Source organism: Myripristis murdjan, chromosome 18, assembly GCF_902150065.1.
Source record: "Myripristis murdjan chromosome 18, fMyrMur1.1, whole genome shotgun sequence".
Classification (NCBI taxonomy): domain Eukaryota; kingdom Metazoa; phylum Chordata; class Actinopteri; order Holocentriformes; family Holocentridae; genus Myripristis; species Myripristis murdjan.
The window spans coordinates 23019153-23039148 of NC_043997.1; the positions used below are offsets into that span (position 1 = coordinate 23019153).

At 41.5% G+C, this 19996-nt stretch overlaps 1 protein-coding gene across 1 annotated transcript; it reads right to left on the minus strand.

Annotated features, from left to right (window-relative positions):
* Positions 1-9364: 9364 nt before the first annotated feature.
* Positions 9365-17549, minus strand: znf16l (zinc finger protein 16 like). Its single transcript, XM_030076596.1, has 3 exons — positions 16650-17549; positions 15604-15804; positions 9365-12192 (listed from the first exon to the last, which is right to left on the minus strand). Exons 1-3 carry the CDS (start codon positions 17398-17400, stop codon positions 11483-11485), a joined length of 1662 nt encoding a protein of 553 aa, XP_029932456.1. The 5' UTR covers positions 17401-17549; the 3' UTR covers positions 9365-11482.
* Positions 17550-19996: the final 2447 nt, after the last annotated feature.

A 19996-nucleotide genomic window follows, 5' to 3' on the forward strand; every position in this document is an offset into this window, starting at 1 on the left:
CATAGCAACTTGAAGTGATAAAACCCCCTAGTTTTGACTCCACTCATCTGCTTCTGTTTTTCTTTCTTTCTTTGTTCCAATATACTATTCTCACTCAGAATTATCCATGTGTGCACAAATTATATTCATTTATTTTATTACTACGATCAGTATGTGTTGTTGATGTTCTTGTTGTTTCTGTTATTATCATCCCATTATAAGGTTCCTTTCACAGGAAAAGACAGATAGGGGAAGGTGCATATGAGGCAGACAAACTCATTATTACAGCTGTGGTTGTTTATTATCATTTACTGTTATATATCCATATATAACAGTAACATAATATATACACTATATTGCCAAAAGTATTCGCTCATCTATCCAAATCATTGAATTCAGGTGTTCCAATCACTTCCATGACCACAGGTGTATAAAATCAAGCACCTAGGCATGCAGACTACTTCTACAAACATTTGTGAAAGAATGGGTCGCTCTCAGGAGCTCAGTGAATTCCAGCATGGTGCTGTAATAGTAATGTAATAGGATGCCACCTGTGCAGTAAGTCCAGTTGTGAAACTTCCTCGCTACTAAATATTCCACAATCAACTGTTAGTGGTACTATAACAAAGTAGAAGCGATTGGGAACAACAGCAACTCAGCCACAGAGTGGTAGGCCACATAAAATCACAGAGCGGGGTCAGCGGATGCTGAGACGCATAGTGCGCAGAGGACGCCAACTTTCTGCAGAGTCAATAGCTTGAGACCTTTAAACTTCATGTGATCTTCAGATTAGCTCAAGAGCAGTGCGTAGAGAGCTTCATGGAATGGGTTTCCATGGCCGAGCAGCTGCAGCCAAGCCACACATCACCAAGTGCAATGCAAAGCGTCGGATGCAATGGTGTAAAGCACGCCGCCACTGGCCTCTAGAGCAGTGGACACGTGTTCTCTGCAGTGACGAGTCACGCTTCTCCGTCTGGCAATCTGATGGACGAGTCTGGGTTTGGAGGTTGCCAGGAGAACGGTACTTGTCTGACTGCATTGTGCCAAGTGTAAAGTTTGGTGGAGGGGGGATTATGGTGTGGGGTTGTTTTTCGGACGTTGGGCTCGGCCCCTTAGTTCCAGTGAAAGGAACTCTTAATGCTTCAGCATACAAAGACATTTTGGACAATTTCATGCTCCCAACTTTGTGGGAACAGTTTGGAGATGGCCCTTCCTGTTCTAACACGACTGCGCACCAGTGCACAAAGCAAGGTCCATAAAGACATGGATAAGCGAGTTTGGTGTGGAAGAACTTGACTGGCCTGCACAGAGTCCTGACCTGAACCCGATAGAACACCTTTGGGATGAATTAGAGCGGAGACTGAGAGCCAGGCCTTCTTGACCAACATCAGTGTGTGACCTCACAAATACACTTCTGGAAGAATGGTCAAAAATTCCCATAAACACACTCCTAAACCTTGTGGAAAGCCTTCCTAGAAGAGTTGAAGCTGTTCTAGCTGCAAAGGATGGGCCCACATCATATTAAATCCTATGGTTTAAGAATGGGATGTCACTCATGTTCATATGTGTGTGAAGGCAGCCGAGCGAATACTTTTGGCAATATAGTGTATATATAATAATAACAATAACAATAATATAATAATAATAATAATCATCATCATCATCATCATCCTCGTCCTCCTCCTCCCTCCTCCTCCTTCTTCTTCTTCTTCTTCTTCTTCTTCTTCTTCTTCTATTTTTAGTATTGTTATCCCCCCATTTTTCCTTTTTTTCCCTTCTTCTTTCTTTTTCTTAAATCATCATCATTTCTCATTTTCCTAATGCTAAAAGTGCCTACCAATGCAAACATTTCTATTGTAACTGTAGCATTTGCCAAAATTAAACACTAAACTATCAAACCCGCTTTAAAAACAAATGAAAACTAAACTGACATTGAAAACAAAAAGTCGAAACAAAGCACAAAATAAAAACAAATGAAAAATGTAAATCTGTAATAACCTTGATCGGGGTGATTGTTGTTAACTGGTGTATGTGTGTGTGTGTGTGTGTGTGTGTGTGTGTGTGTGCATGTGCTGTTGGCATCACATCCACTCCAAACATACCATGTGAAACACCATTGTTTAGAGCAACATTGCTGTTACCATAGCAACTACTGTATGGCTGCGTGTTCACAGATGCACCTGGCACCTCCATGTTGCGTTTCCCTGCAGATGTATAAAAGTTTGTTGAGCTCAGTCCTCGCCCCTGCCCTCTTGTGTTGACCTTTTCCAGTCCTGACCCCACACTGCGGGATCTCTTTGTTAGAGAAAAAAAAAATCCATAAGGTGAAGCAAAGCTGTGGAAATTATTGACCAGCTTCCTTCTCCTCTGTGTGGTGACACTGATGTTTGCTGCAGGAGGAACAGATCCAGCAGGGGCAGGGGGCTTTCATAGTCATGGCCACACGGGCGTGCATGCACTCCTGGGTATGGATGATATGAAAAGGTCCATGATTAATATGCAAGCAGATGTTCTGGATACAGAATGAGGTTTCACGAGGGACACAATTCCAGTCAGTGAGGTTAAGCTATTAGTGGCGCTGCTCCCTTGTATCTGGCAGCAGATCCCTGTGACGGCGTGTCAGGGCCAGTGTGGGGAAAAAATGACAGAGTCGAGAGAAGGAGGGTAATATTCCAAGGGAAAAAAATGGATAATTAGTGAGATTTAAGAGGCAAATTTACAAGAAAAAAACTCACAACTTTATGGAAGAACAACTTGAAAATTCTGACTTTATAAAGTCACAAATTAACAAACAAACTCTGAAATATAGCAGCATATGGTGATTCCAGGGTTCAAGCCAACAAAGACCATTAGCAAGCCTCAACTGCCTAATTAAAAAATACTTTAAGGGTCATGCGCCCACTAGAGGTATGATTTGAATGAAATTTTCAGGGTTTGGTTCAGGTACCGATGTGGACATATCCTTTGCACATATAGCGCCCCCTACCATTGGATTAGAGTTAAACTGTCTCAGTATGTTTCAGCTACCTCTGTCAAAGTCCAGATGCTGATGCGAATATTGTGATTCTGGGCAAAAATCACAACAACTTCCTTCTGACTGAATCCCACAGGAGAAGAAAAACTAGTTTTCACAGTTATCATAATAATTATCACTATAATGATCATAATTAATAATCTCCAAATTTTCATTTTTTTCTTGCAAATTTGTGACTTTATAATCTTAGAATTTTCAAGTGTTTTTTCTCATCAATTTATTTATTTATTTATTTTTTCTCATAAATTTACCACTTTGATGTCAGAGAATTTTCCTCATAAATTCATGACTTTAACCTCAGAAATTCTGTTTTTTTTCCCCTTGAAATATGGAATATAAATGTATTTTTTTTCTCTCTCTCTCTACAATCATTTTACTAACTGACTGAATTTTAAATGTTTTATTTTACAGCTGAAAGACTGACTGAAATCACAGACTTGCAGGAAACATAGGTTGCAGCTTTTGCTCTATATAATGATGTACAATTACGAGATAACAGAAATGTGCAAAGTGCATGCAGATCAAATCATGGAGGCACAGATGTGAGCGGCTACAGAGTCAGAGTGAGGAGGGATTTGGAGCTGAGAAGCTAATTTTGTGAATCAAATTAGCCGACCTGTCAGCCCACACTAGAGCAACAGCTGCAGTGGGAGTTGAAAAGGCCACAGTAACAGTGTGACGGAGATTATATAGATGGCTCATAACATTATTCAGTGAGTCCGCTCTCAGCTTTGATTGGCTGTTTATAGATTCCCTCATATCCGCTGTTGATGAGTTCACATCACTGTAATGTAACCTCGGCCTTAAGCTTTTGTTGGCAACTTTCAGAGACTTCAAACTTTCTTCACACCAGTATTCCACCACTGTAATAACGTCCTCCATACTAGTTTTCCCAAAAGCAGCAGCACTGTTGTGTTTTGAGGACTTGAAGTCGAGTGAAACGCTCTCTACACCAGGGAAAATAGTCCTCGGGGAAACATTTGCTTTCCAGAGCCAATTATCAGTTCTGTGGTTTATGAATGATGTCGACTTTGTTAACCACAGAAGCAGAGCATTATAAGGTGGCTGTTCAACCGAAAATTCAAATTCAAATTCACAATCAAGGGATGTTGATTATATGTTGTGAAATCTTTAGTACCCCTGTGTGACTTGCAAAATGGCTTGTTGCAGTGTAAAATGTGGGGAAATTGTAGTCACTAGGCCAAACATTTGAAATCACTGGTATGGTACATTCAGATTCCAGTTGCCAAAATAAAAACATGTTGCAACTGTGGCGTCCCTGACTCACCCAGATCTGAGCCTGGGAGCCCAAATCAGCTTTTACCACAACACAACCTGATGCCACGCTGCTGTGGCCAATCATGTTAAGACCGAGGACCAGACTGAAGCCGCCCACGGGAAAGAAGAACCTTGTTTTTCCAATCCAGCGGTTAGCAGTAAAGCTGTTTGTCAATGCCACTCAACAGCAACAAACAGGAGGAAGAAGAATCGTGTTTACCTTGTAGCCTCGTGGTGGGGAGTGGATAAAGCTCGCGACTTGACGTCACACGATTGGGCCGCGCGGCGCGCCGCTGTAACGCCGGATCCTGTCTGAATGCAGCCGTACGGGGGGCAGTCACATTTGATTCATCCAAAAAAATAACTCTTTGCCACAACCAATATGGGCATAGCTGGATATGTGTCAAAGTTCACCATGGATGAAATTGAAATCAATGGAAGACGAAAGACAAGTGTGACTTGTGTTGACCTTAAGCGCCGACCTTGTGGATAACCACTGGGAACATGCGGGAGCTTTACAGCACAACTGCTCCGGTGGTGCAGAATGCTCAGAGGTGTACTCTGACGCTTAATGTCAGAATGGCTCATCAAGGTTGGCTGCTTTTTCCTTTTTCCTTTCTGTTTACATAGTTTGCAGTGCTTCTCCATAACCATTGATGTGTAAAATGCTGTACAAATTCTTTCAAGCAATGTGCTGTTACTGGTACCGCCGTTACAGGCACTAATGGTGTCAAGACTGCATATTCCCACAATGCATTTGGAAAGTAAGCATTGTTAACACCTGATACGTGCATGCCGGTGAAGAATGCAGGCCGAAACTGAGGTCAACTGGACTGAATTGCCGGAGTCAGCAGGGAAAAGTATGCGCACTCTGAGTGGTTTCCTTCATCTGCATAGCAAAAAGGTATCAACAAGGACACGGAGGACAGGCAGGGCTACAAAGCCACTCATGTATATGCATGACACATGCGAACGTATATCCACAAACATGACGCAACTGCCTCTGACGCAAAGGGCTGTGAGGTCTACTTTTGTTTTCCCCGTGTCGGAGGGATTAGCCGACTCTTCATCTCAGTGTGAGAGCAAGAGTTGTTATACGAGACAGAGAACGGGAGACACATCTGCATTTGCACTCAGTGAACCTACCGCCTTGTCATAATATTCTTCACAATGTGTCTCACATGTTAAGGCTACCAAAAGAAGCATTATTCAGACACACACACACACACACACACACACACACACACACACACACACACACACACACACACACACACACACACACACACACAAACAGTCACATACACACACAGGCTGTGTTGTGCAGATGACTGGTGCCTCCTACAGGCTGAACGTGGTAGATATCCCATCAAAGAGGCCACACTGCAGTCTGTCTACACACACCCATCATGTAATATGCATATAAATATATAGTGTAGTACTTCCATATTATTGTACTCTTTCTTGTTTTTGTTATATGGAGCCACATTGTTCTATTTAGAAGGACTTTACCAGTGTTCAGTGTAATATCTACTATGCATATATATTCATAAATATATAAGGCTACTTCATGTTGCTGCTAATCTTTTCCCAGGTAGTCATATTTTAGCACTCCAATATCATTTTTCCTCCCTTTTATCCAGCCCTTTGTTTCCATTCATTCAAATGGACTTTCAGAGACTTCAAACTTCCTTCACAGCAGTATTCCATCACCGGAATAAAGTTGCCCTCATTAGTTTTCCTAAAAGCAGCAGGTTGTGTTTGGATGACTTGAAACAGTCCCTCCGCCAGGGAAATGAGTCCCCCGGGGGAACGTAAATGATCAGTTCTGTGGTTTATGAATGGTGATGACTTTGTTAAACACAGAGGCAGAACATTATAAGGTGGCTGTTCCAATCAAAAATTCAAATTTGGAAATTGGGGTGTTGATTACATGTCATGACATCATTAGCACCCCTGCATGATTTGTAGTCAGCAGGCCAGATTCAGAATCTGTGTGTGGTGCTGTAACTTCATGGATGTAAATAAAAAGGTAACAAAAGTTAGAATGTTTACTTAAGTAACAAATAACATACATATGACTGCATATTACTCATAATTTAGTGTGGCGTGTGTATGCTGTTTTCTTCTGCATCCCAAAATAATCAGAAATAATCTGTCTCTCCTCATTCAGCCAGTGTTGCTGTACATATAATCATCTCTAGAGACCAATAGGTTTTCCTTGAGCATCCAAAAAAATATTGTATAGGAGAATCGTGTGCATATGTAAAAAAATACCACGAGACTTGCATCATGCAGGTCAGTGTATATATCACTATTTTGCAGCCATGAACACACATAAACACAATGCTTGCTGTGAGCATTTGACAGCAGTAGCGGATTCTTCCACACTCATGTGCCGATCAATTATTCAGGGCCTTAATAAGAAAAAGGTTTGGTGAAGAGAGGACGGGCGACATGAGTTATGACTTCACACTTTCTCCTTATCTCCAGTGATTCTACTCACACACCTGCCAGCCACACCACCCTGCAGTTAAACAAAAGCCGCAGGAGAGAATAAATTCTATTTAGCTTCGGCTTTACTCATCCATCTTTGTTCAAGGTGACTTATTTCTATTGCAGAAACGCGCACATCTTGCCTCAGCTGCATATATCAAAGTGCTCTCAGAATGAAACCTGCATGCATGGATGTCGGTGTAAGGTTCAGAAACTGTTCAAATGATTTAACCATTGTACGTTTTTGAAGGCCAATAGCAATGCCATTATTGTTTATGAGGTTTATTGCATTGAAATGTGTATAAATGTTTTTCCTTTACTATGTGAATGTTCTTATGTCTTCCATCTCAATTACCCCTCGGGGATAAACAAAAGTTTATTGAATTGAATTGTTGGACTGAAGCTGTCTAACGCTGATACAGCCCATATTCATGCCAGAAAAAAAAGTCCTCAAGCCTTTAGTGTTTACTTTTATGTTTATTTTTTGTCTGGGTGGGGAAATCAGTATTTGTCTCCCTGGACACTAAGCCTCTCTACAGAAAGCCAAACTAATGGAATGGGTGGTATGAAGCAGGTTTTATCTCAGGTTTTTTACCAACTGTTGAATAAAATGATCTGACACCACACTGCAATGATTTCTCTGGTGAGTAACAATGAAAACATATTGACTACTCATGCTGACCTCATATCAGAGGTGGACTACACTAACTGAGTGATATCTCATATCTAATTTTTAATATGGGGCCCCACACATCTAACTCTATTTCACGCTTGACTGTGATGTATGGTGACGAAGACGTGATTCTCTTGTTTTTGTCTCACAGCAAATGTAGACAGACTTTAAGGTAGAAGGTGCACAAGGGTATTGTTTGTTTGGTTTTTACCCCTCACATTGTAATCTGCTATAAAACAGACCTACACTCCATGGTCCTGGTCAGTCTCAGTTGGCACAATTATGATTCACAGTTATTTGCCTTGATGTTTTTTATTTTTTTATATACTTCACTTTTGGAGTCTTATATTGACGTCTTCACAGCAGGCCTAAAATTGAAATTCAAATGGGAAATTGTGGTTATATAATCAGTTATGCAGTCTTGCTATGCATTTAATTAAGCAAGAAACTTCCCCACATAGCTGCTTATAATTCCAACAGAGAAAATAGTTTATTTTCCTGTCCATAAAATGCTGTCCTCATGATTGTTTGCTAGGTAACTGCAACTTTTCATTTCGAATGTTTGTGCTTACCGACACACGTGTTTCAATAGATTCAAACTCACAACTTGTTGAAAATCAATTGTAAATGAAAAAAAAAAAAAAATCTATCTTGAAACATGATTAATTCTAAAATTACAGTTTTTGGTGACGGTAACTTGAATCCATTTTGGTGGCTGTAGAAAGGAGCCACCATTTTACACTGATGCTTTTTAGTCATACAAGAAGAAATCAATCACAAAAGAGACAGAGATACCAATTTCTCCACATACAGTAGTCCTAATAGACCAGAATGCACTGTGTTATGGTCAAAAGACGTGTTGAGAGCCTAAACGGTGCAGTTCTCACCTTCTCTAGACCAGAAAAACTTTCACTCTCTAGCTTAACAGGTGACAAGTTGAAGGAAAATCCAACATGAAACAGCTTCACCAGAACAGCAGAACCGCCTCAGTGCTCCTTGGCGTAGATGCTCCATGTAGCGTTTTCTTGTCTAGAATATGAGGAATGATTCATCTGACCACATCACCTTTCCACATCTCTGTAGACCAGTGTCTCTAAACTCAAGAATATCCCAATTTGGGAATCAATAAAGTACAGTTATCTACATATCCATCAACTCTCAAATATGCATTGGTCTTAGTAAGGAGGGCTTTTGGAGCCCTTCTATAATTTTGGAAGACTGGAGCTCCACTCTGGAGCTGTTCTGGAAGTTGGTGGCAGCCCAGCACCTCAGTAATGCACTTGATGTTGGTTTTCCTCTGACACCTGTCTCTATATGCTGGTGCTGCCGTTCTTTCCACCTGTTGCCACATTCCATTCAAAGTGGGAGGTTGGAAAGTCTCAGTTGGCAGGACTTCATCATGACCTCCGTGCATGTTCCAGTAGTCCAGCTCGGAAAAACCAGGGAGGAAACACGCAGGCCCTTTAGATTTAATTATTCCCAAAGTAACAGTGTTCCTAATGCTTTATCAATCATATACTGCAATATTAGCTATCTAGTTAGCAACTATAAGTGCAAGTTCACATTTCAATCACTTATCACAGAGGTGTTTGGATGGATTTAAATGTAGGTTAAAAGTAATGTGCTCACATATATGCTGCAATGTCTGACCAGTAGGGGTCACTTACTCTTCCACTTAAAAAATGACCTGAAAATTACCACAAAATATATTTTTTTAAACCAAAATAACAAGCTATCTTTCTAATTATTTAAATTATCTAAAAGGTCAGATCAGTGATGATCAAATGAGGCTGTGTTCAGATGCCTTTTACAGACATTTAAACTATTCCTCTTTTCACTGAGGACCTGAAAGACCCTCAAAGACCCCTGGGGTCCCCAGACCCACCACTTTGAAAACACACGCATTCACCACAGAAAGACAACTATTTATTAGAACGCAGATTGTCAATAATAAGTGTTTCACATCCACAGGTTAATAAGAATTACTCATTGGTCACATTGGATAAATTGGAGTTTTCTTCTTTAGTTATGTGTTCAGTTATCCACACATTACTAAGACCTAGGAACGCATTTCCTGACTAGAGACGACTTGGAATTAAACAATAAAATGAGTCAATTATCCAGACAAGTTTGCACTGAATTCAGTTGAGTTAAAGATGCCTTTAGGGTTCTTTTTGTGATCACCCGTTTTTATGAGCATTTAGGCAAACATAAAAAACCCATACACAGTCCGTAACAGAGGGCTTACATTAGATTACATTGTTATGGTTAAAAATAATATGCCAAACTGTCTGCTCTACACATAGCACCAAGCGGTATCACAATAATACAGTCAGTAGTACCACCACAGAGGAAATCCTTCTGGTGTAATTACAGAGGTGGCTCATATGTAGGCAGGAGCACCCCAGCGCTCTGTGTATTGTAGGTTCATCTATCATCACCATGGAATGGGTTCATGAAGCCATGAAGCAGACACCTGGTATTAATGGTTTCACTGTTACATATCATCTCTCTTTCAACATCCAAAGTAGCTTGCTTTACTCACTACTTCCCGTTGTACTTGCACCATATGCATGGACTTTGAAAATCTGTAAGCTGTCCAATGTATGTGTTTGCTGATATATGGGCCAGCTCTTTATGTAGGACCAATCGATGCTACACAAGTTGTCTAAAGAAAGACCTCAATCAGAACCGATTCTAATGCAACTTGATCAAATCCCACACAAGTAAGGATGAACATGTGTTACTACTATCATTAATGTACCGATGTACAAAGTAGGGCTGTGTCCCTAAATTTGTCTAAATTTGATCTCAGGGGTTTTTCTGCCCACACCAGAAATTCTGGAAGGAAATGTAGAATACTTAACCATTTTTTTTAAAAAATTTGGTTAAATGTAAATTTACTGAATACCACTACAAGTTCTTGCCTGCTTCAATCCTTAACCCTAGTTCTGGAACCATGCATGTCAGTAAGTACTGAGAAACCTTCCAAGTTTCAGTAGTTTCTACTGTGAAACTAACATGAGTCTTCTTAACATGTGCCTGCTCTGCACCAGTGTCTCTGAGTCAAAAGTCTCTGTTTACTCCTCTGGCTGTGTTAACATCTGTGACAACCTTGATCAAACGGGGTCTCCATGTGGACTCTCACACCTGGATCCACCTCCCGTGGAGGACTTTGACCTGGTTCTTCCTTCAAACACTGTCTCTTTTGAGGTATGGATGCTCCGTTTTCTCTCCACTGATGGTTTCTGATGATAAAAGCTAGTCTAGCTTCGCTTGATACCAGTGACAAGGGGTCAAATGTCATGGAGGCTGAGTGAGATGAAAGCTCGGGCAGTGCTGCAGCTCATCAGCTAGCCTGGTTTCCAGACACCATTTCCAGACCCACTGTTCAGTTCAGTGGATTCTGGCCATGTCTCTATCACAAATGACTTACCAAAGTCAGTGTATCCCACCTGTGGACCAACACCACTGATCAGTGTTAAACCAATCATAGTAGGTTAACTGACTGTGTCATCAGGGATCGCCATGACAAGTTTTAGACTAGGTACATGTTCATCTTCTAATGTATCACTGCCATAACATCTCAAAAGAATAGCAGAAATTGCCAAATTTAGTTTGCTGTCAGTCACATTACATCACATCATCGACTCTTCATGGCCACTGCCATGTTTGTTTACTTGAATCTGTCGAGTGGCCAATCAGGAATCTCACAAAGATTCCAATCAAATCTACCCCTGAGATTGAGAGCAGTTCCAGACCACAGGAAACGCCACATCATTCAAAAATGTGAGCATGGTGATTCATGAGGGCTGGATCCAGGCTTCTCATCAGCCCCTTCCTCCATGACATACTGAGAACAGAGCGAGCACCACTACCATTGACAGCAGACAGCCACAGTATAACGAGAGACATCTCGGAGTCACATGTAGTTTCATTTCCAGTCCCCTTTGGGATATTAAATTGGACACCTCAGGGCATCACCTGTCAGTGAGCTATAGCTGGGGAGCCAGCCGGGCTGGTTACTGTGTTGGGGTGCAGCGGTGGCTCTTGTAGGTGCCTAGATGGCGGAAGCTGCGTCCACACTGCTGGCAGCAGTAAGGTGTTGCCCCGCTATGAATCCTCTGGTGGGTGTACAGGTTTCCAAGCTCCTTAAAGCGCCGGCCACATTGTGGACAAGCATAAGGACTCTCGCCAGTGTGCACCCGTTGATGCCTCTTCAGGCCGGATAGCACCGAGAAGCCCTTCCCACACTGGGGGCATGGGAATGGGCTCTGGGCGCCACTGTGCCCCAGCCGGTGGCTCTTTAGCCGCGCCGCGTGGCGAAAGCGCTCTCCGCACTCTGGGCAGATGAAGGGCTTCTCTCCAGTGTGGATGCGCTGATGCTGTCGCAGGTTGCCCAGGTAATTAAAGTGACGGCCACAGTCCCCGCACTCATACCCACCCTCGATTTTAATCTCCCTTTTAACAGGCCCCCCTACCCGTCCCATACCGCTACCAGTCCCTGGACCTGTGTCAACCTCGTTTTGGCCTGCCACTGCCCCCCTCCTGGAGTCACTGCTGCCCTCTCCCAAGACAGGCGCTGCTGAGGTGGTGGACTGCATTGCCTGGAGAGCCTGGGCGCCCGGTGTGTCTGTGTGTATCATTTTAAGATGCTCCTCCAGGAACACCGAGTCGGGGCAGAAGGTTCCACAGAGCGGACAGATGTAAGTGTGGCTGGGGAACGGCTGGCCTGAAAACAGCAAATTTAAAATATTACTTCATCTGCCAAATTCATGCCAAACCCCAAGCTACAACAAACTCCATGCACCTATAATCATTTACCACCAAATCTCTGTAACTCATTAAATTTCTGACTGATGGCTGAGAAGATTTTTTGTTTGATCAAGGGGGCACAAAACTATCAGGCTAATGGGAACACTGGTCCCTGATGCCTGCCCTGGGTTCATTTTGTTAGACACGGCTTCAACAGAGACATACATCAGTTTTGGCCGGACCATTGCTCTTCATTATAATGATCAAAACATAAGACTCTCTTTGGGCTGAGGTATAATTTTGTTCTTGTGATGTTTAACAGTTCAGCATTTTAAAACATGAGAAATATCTTTCACGGCTGGAATCCAATGATGCAGGGCTGAAACTGTGACATCATCACAAAGAGACAAAATATAGATAAATATAGATTTATAATTACCTGGTTTAGACAAATTTCAAAAGTATACATTCTATGCTTTCAACAAGCACTATAAAAGGTTAAACTGTGGTTTAAAGACTGGCTGGCTTGTATTTTATAGATGTCTCTTTAAAACACCCTGACTTTCCTACAGCCACTTTTATGCAAACCAGTGTTGTTGGCTTTTCCAAATAATTCAAGAAAAAAAAAGTAATATCTGTATTTACCCCTTCAAGCGATAGTTTGTTGACATTTTCACTGGCCAAACAAATTATTTGCCTGTCTAGGGTTACATTCCTTGGCTGCAGTTGAAGACTGGTCAATGTTTAATATGGTGTGTGCAGACAGAGGCTCAGGAATCCAAGTAGACCCACACCACACAACTCTGTGGTTAAATATTCTCCACAATAACAAATCACTATGTGTCAAACTTTATGTAATTTGAAAACTTCTTGATGCTTGGAAATTAGATGTTTATCACATCTCCAGACGTGTGCAGGAACAATGAATTGTTTCCCACAGTTCTGTGTTGAGTCATGATTTTCTATCATGACGTGACTAAAAAGAGCAGTACACAATTGTCAACCTTTTTCATTTGTGCACTTTCTGACATTAAGAGAAGAACATGTGACCGCTTCCTAACAGAACGAGCGGCGGAACAAAATAATGAATTGAAGCCAGTAGTTTTAATGTCCACATTTGCAGCCAGCATCAACTGAAGTGAATGGCACTGCTTTGGGTTCAAAAAAATTTGGTGGCTTTGCCTCAATTTCAATATGTCTTGCTACTGGCTGGAAACTGTGCTGGCCTTCTGTGTTGTTCCTGCTGGTCAGAGCAGAGATCGGCAGAGAAGCTTATCTTGGAAGCAGAGAAACATGCCCGTCCATCTGATGTTGCCAGCACAAGTTAATCGCAAATATTTTAAAACCAAGTTAGTAACATTACCCACCATAAGCAGGTAATGGGAAAAATGCAAAATAAGTCAATTCCCACTCTGCAAGACAAGAGCTTCCTGTTTTGAGATTTTGCGCTGCTGTCGGATCCTGTCGGGACCCTCCCAGGGAGCGACTTTGCGTTTTTACTAGTACAGAGATGGATTTCTAACTGACTTTGATTCATTCTCTTTAGTCTTTTCCTAATGTTAGCCATGACCCTAAACTTAACCAATTAAAAAAAAATGGTTGCTGTGCAAGGAAATGTAAATTAACTCCAAGGGCAATGTTGTCAGGCAGTCACTCCCTTGCTCCTGAGGTAGGTCATGCATGTCGATTATCTTTAATTGTGGATTTTCTTTTTAGTTAAGCTAAGACCTTACATTAGTGTCCAAACGATCAAAAACTAAGCTGTCTGGTTTTGAGAAATGAATTAGCTCAAATTCATCAAAAATGCATGTGCTCCTTAAAAATGTTAAAAAAAAAAAATTGCATGCCCCCAAAAAAAGTTAGAGGAAAGGAAAGAGAGGGAGGATGTCTAAGGGAAAGAAGATGATAGAGAATATTAGATCAAAAAGGAGAGTGGATTCAGAAAGGTTCGAAAAGAAGAAAGGAACGACTTCAGGTGAGAATCGGCATCACTTCATCTTTGAAGGCCACAACTGAGCCTAACTTTTAGTCCTCTGGGCCGGTCGTGACACGGACGCTGCTCTTTCAGTAAACTGGTGGCAGCTTAGTCACATGATAGTCATGTTTATGACTGTAGCTCGACCTCACTCACACACTCTCACAAACACACCAATACATTCTGTACCCTTCTGTTTAATAATAAAAAAAATTTAAAAAAAAAAATTAAAAAAAAAAAAACATAAAAATTTGGCTCTGCTTCTAGCAAATATTTTAGTGTCATCCTTGTATCTGACATCAACATCACCTTTTGTTACAGCTGCACCTGGTGGAGAGAATGCAAAGCAAAAATTTGCTCAATCTTTCTGCCTTGCTGATCAGCAAAAAAACATAGCTCAAAAATATAACTTTGTTTAACTAACCAGTGGGGTCTTCTGCATTTGCCATGTAACCCACTAAACACCTGACATTCACTGGTGTGTTTTGGGGGCTCAAAACAACCGCCATACTGTATGTTTCTTATGACTAAAGCTTCTAACAGCTTGCAGTGGACTGTGATGTAGTCATAAGTGATGGGAAATAACATTTGAATTAAGGCTGAGTTGAAAAACACCAAACTTATCCTTTAAATAGGAGTGAAAATGAACTGAACGTGATGCTAGAATGCTAACACACTTGACCCAAGCCCGTCCAGATCAATCCACAATCACATGGGTATTAGGGCTGTGCAATATGGGCAAAATCAAATATCACAATATCTTTGACCAAACAGCTCAATGTTGATATTGTGACAATACTGTATGGATGACTGATGGCACATACAATATTTAAACACAAGAGTTTTGTCAGAGAATTGTCAGTAATGTGGTAATAATGTCCAAGCAGGTAGAGAAAAATAATAAAAGAGCAAGAGCGGATTACCAAGTTCAGGAAACTGCATCCCTTTACTGTAGTGCAGCCTTTAAAACCACTTATGCCTGATATTACAAGATCTGATATTACAGATGACATCTAGTTTGTCATCACGATATCAATAAGATATCAATATATATCGCCCTGCCCTAATCTGTATTATGTGTGACAGTGCAGACATATTTTCACTCACAATATGAAATAGATAAATAGACTTGTTCAAAATCATAGATGGACAGTGAAATTGGATATTATGGATAGTTACACTGAAATAATAAAGTTACAATAATAATGTCAGATAAAGCCCCAATTTTCTGTCACTTTCCCATCAGCTTGCTGCCAAAAACTCTGTGTGTGCATGGTGTAAGAATTCATGGAAGTATGCATATTTTTACCAGTCTTTCTTATAAATACCAATTTCTGTGTGGAAAACGGAGTGTGCGTGTTTTATGCATCGTTTATGCATCGGGCCCCGTGCGGGCATTTGCTTTTCACCCACCTGTTTCCAATCTGTCTGCATTCCCCTCGGCAGGGCTCCCACCCTCCCCTGGAGGGCTCTCGGGCTCCATGGAGAACTCCGGGGGCTGGACATGGGACAGATGGGCCTGGTCCATGGCATCTCCCTCTCTTGCTGAGGACTCATTTTCACCTTGTTCGTTTTCCTCCACTGGGGCGCTCTCACACTTGGGCTCCCTTATGCCTGGGAAAAATAAAAAGACATTACTTGAGTAATTCTAACTGGGAACACTGAACAGCACAGAGAACAATCTGGTAATGATCACAGAAGAATAGCTTGAGAATAATACAACAGATCAATAAAGCATCTCCAAAGCACTCTGTGACACGTTGGTCAAGCACAGGAGCACATTCAGTGCAAGACAGATCCCACCAAGATGCACCACAGAGTTACTGGGCCGCATAACTGTACACATATATTCAATACCTTGTTTTTGTAGTATTTTGTAGGATTACATAGATAGATAGATAGATAGATAGATAGATAGATACTTTATTGATCCCGAGGGAAATTCAGGCATCCAGTAGCTTATGCAGTACAGTACAGTGAAACCACCACCAAAAACACCAATGTCAAAATCAAGTAAAAACCAAAAATTACCTAGACATTCAAGTAAAATTCAAGTAAAATTAAAGTGACCTTGCTCAAGTTAAGTGTGCCAACAGTTATGCATGTAGTGCCAAGAAACCTGGTGATGACACCTGATTATGATTAATGCACATATTTTATACATAATACACATACTTTTATTTTTCAAATTTCTAAGGCACATGTTTTTCTATATCTTATCTCTTGTCTATTTCTTATATTTACTTCTTCTCTTGAGAATATGAGCAGTCAATTAAGTCTTTCTGATTCTGGTCCTCAAAGTAAATGATTTGTTCAGAGTACATAGTGACCTTTAATGGTTCAGAACATGTCTTACAGGTGTCTTTACATTTGCCCATAAACGAGGCGACATTAAACGCACCACCTCAGCAGGGCTTGTGCTGCTGACACACACGGGTCTAAATTGGGCCCCAGTCTACCTTTCAGCTCCGGCGTGTACTCCATCCCTGCCATCCACTCATAGTCATAGATGCGTTTGCTGCCAGAGGGCAGCATGCTGAAGATGTCATCTGTGGCCGAGTCAGACTCGCCGTCCCCCTGGCCGGAGCCAGCCATCCCGCTGTCCGACCACAGGTTGAGGGAGTGGGGGTCGGGCTCCTGACGAGCGTCCCTGTCGCTGCTGGTTTGGCTGCTCTGGTCGCCGTCCATGTCAATACAACCTTTCGAGTTCTTGTCCTTCATCAGATAGTCACAAATAGCGTTTATATTTTCTTTCTTCACTCCGGGCATGGTGGGTTTGCTTTTCCTGGGGTCGATGTTGTTGTGCTTGTTCCCGGAGCTGAAGTCAGGTTTCCTGAAGCCAGCTGCCGAGGACGCCTCCACTGATGATGCGCCAGGGAAGGAGTCCCTTCCGTCCCTCTGTACCGTCTCCAGCCTCGCTTTTAACACCTCAATTTCATCCGTTTTCTCGCGTAGCTCCATTTTCAGCACTCGTATCCTGACACTGACCATTTTCCGGATCTCGGACAGCGCCGTTTCCAGCACCACGGTGATATTTCTGCCGAGGTGCTCGGTGATGTCGCTGACCGAACAGAGCAGCTCCTCGTCGGGCTCGAGTTCCAGGAAATCGCCGTCGCCTCGGCTGGCTGACCCGGGGGGCTCCATGAAGGCGCTCTGCAGCTCAGGAGACAGGCTCGTTTCAACGAAACTGTGGTTTCTTTTGCGACTCATAGGTCAGCCAGGCGAGGACAGCTTTGCTTTCTAAGAGTTTGGTTAGCCAACAGCTAGCCAGGAGGCTAATGTTTGGGTGAAGCTGAAAGCTAGCCGTCAAGTTACATGAAGTTAGCTCGAGCAATACCGGATGTTGGATAATGTTGCCTTCAAAATAAACTCCACTATTCTCATAAACGGGACATGGGTTCTTGAGTAAAGAATTTTATTTTAAAAGCTATGATCGGAAATAGTGTGTTTATTTATCAAGGCTGCCTTGACAGACAAATGCAGAATGCACCACAGAGTGGTAACAGTGAATCTGGTAGAGCTGAGTTTTCAAAAGTAGCTCCCCCCAACGTTCACTTCCCAGAATGCAGAGATTTGCTTAAAAAGTAACCTTTTATATTTTTAAAGAATCGGATTTTAAAACATATTTGACTACTACTGAAAAGTTAAAACTCAGAAATCACAAATTGGCAAAAACTATTAGATCATTTATTTCATTTCATTTCAAATTTATTCCTGTTAGTTCTCAGACCATGATGTTTCTTTCTTTCTTTCTTTCCCTACATTTTGTTGTATTGTAATTTATTTTTATATTATTTTATACTGATGTATATTTACATCAGCTTTTCCAATGAAAAATGTTTGTAACATGTACACTTCATGTACTCAACTTGAACTTTTTCAAATAAAGGGGGAAAAAAACATATTATTGATATTGGCTGTTTATTGAGTGCTGGATACTGGCCAGTCAGTCATGTGCCAGCAATACGACGGAAGCTTCTCCCAGACCACAGCTACATAAAACCTGTGTAAAAACTGCAGTGAAAAATGATGTTCTTTGCACCTTGTGTTTATTGAGATCGTAAAAGTTTGTTTTATGATTTAATTTGTCACAGAGGCAACCTCATGCATCCCAGAGGGGGGGAGGCTCACCCTGCTAACACTTCACACATTCCAATATTCTGGGTTTCTAGTTGAGGAGTGAAGAGGAGTGATGCCAGCTGTGATAGTTCCACTGTTTTTAAAAGAAACAGAGCCAATGAAGACATGCAGTGGGGGAAAAAAATGAGTTTTGAGTCAATAGTTGCTGAGAATAGACAGTCAGATAGATAGATAGATAGATAGATATGCATATCAATGTGTACATATGTATATCTGTGTATATACATATTTATAGAAAAATAATATACAATATCACATAGGATAACATACTCTATAGTAATGCACCGAGGTAAAAATCTGTGCAGTTCACCATGAACATAGTTACTGTAAGAGCAAAGCTGACTGGACATGACAGAGCTGTTGTGGAACCAAGGAGCTGATTATTGATTAAAATTGTCAGAAATTAATATCCACTTCCATGTTCAGATCAGAAATCCCCTGCATTCTTGATCCCCCGGGGGGCATCACACCCTGAGGAGTGAATATGAAGACCTTCTGGAAGCTTCTGGTTGTTGCTGAATGTTAACTCGCTTCCAGAGCAACATCAATGCTGCAGGCCTGTGGGCTGCCAGAGGAACTGAGCAGAGGAAAGGAAGTGCTGAGTGTGTTCCTGGCATGTCTGAGGTGCAGGGATAACACACACACACACACACACACACACACACACACACACACGGCAAAAACTCGGCCTGCAGTCCTCCACACTGGGTAGACCCCCACCCACACACTCATACACACACACTCACACACACACACACACACACACACACACACACACACACACACACACACACACACACACACACACACAAATTCCCAAGTGAAGAGAGAGGGTAGGAGTTGTGTGAGAGAGAATGAGGCAGAGCATGAGTGTGTGTGAGAGAGAGTGTATGTTGCATTGCAGAGAATGAATAAAACTACACAGCGTGCAGAGCAGCCTGCTCCTTTTTGGAGGTTTGACTTTTATTTGTTCAGTCAGTGATGATTAACCTGCATGATGCAGGCTCTGCTGCCGAGGAGGGTCAGGGCACTTCTCTCACTGGTTACAGCTCACAAAATGGAAAAATAACCCATATAGCACTCTGAATTATGCTTGAGCACTGTAGAAAATATTTATGCACCTATGCTATTATATTTAAAATAAGAGGAATTCTACAAATAAAAACCATGAAACCATGAATAAAATAAAATAAAAACTAGCCTAATATCTTCAAGAGCATAAAAACCCATGTCGGCCCATATGGAAATACAAAAATAACAGACCAAATGATTTAAAAAAGAAAGAAAGAAGAAAGAAAAAGTCTATCAGTGGAATGTGAACTTAGCTGCGTCAAGTGGGTTAGATTTAGCGAGTGCTACCGGAAGTTCAGCAATTTTTCCCTGCAAAATAAAGGCGTAAGGGATTTGCTTCCTTCACTTTTTTCAAACTTTAATTCTAATGCATAAATTTACTTAAACTAATGACAGCAAATGTTAGGCATTAATGTTGAATGGTAACACGTTTCAGTTATGTTATTTTTCCCATTGCAGTTTCACATATTAAAGTCAACCATTGTTTTAGTCCAGTCAAAGGACAAAAAAAAAAAAAAAAACCTTCAGAATTTGTGAGAAAAAAAACTTGATATTCTCTGAGATTAAAGTGGTAGGTTTATGAGACAAAATGTAC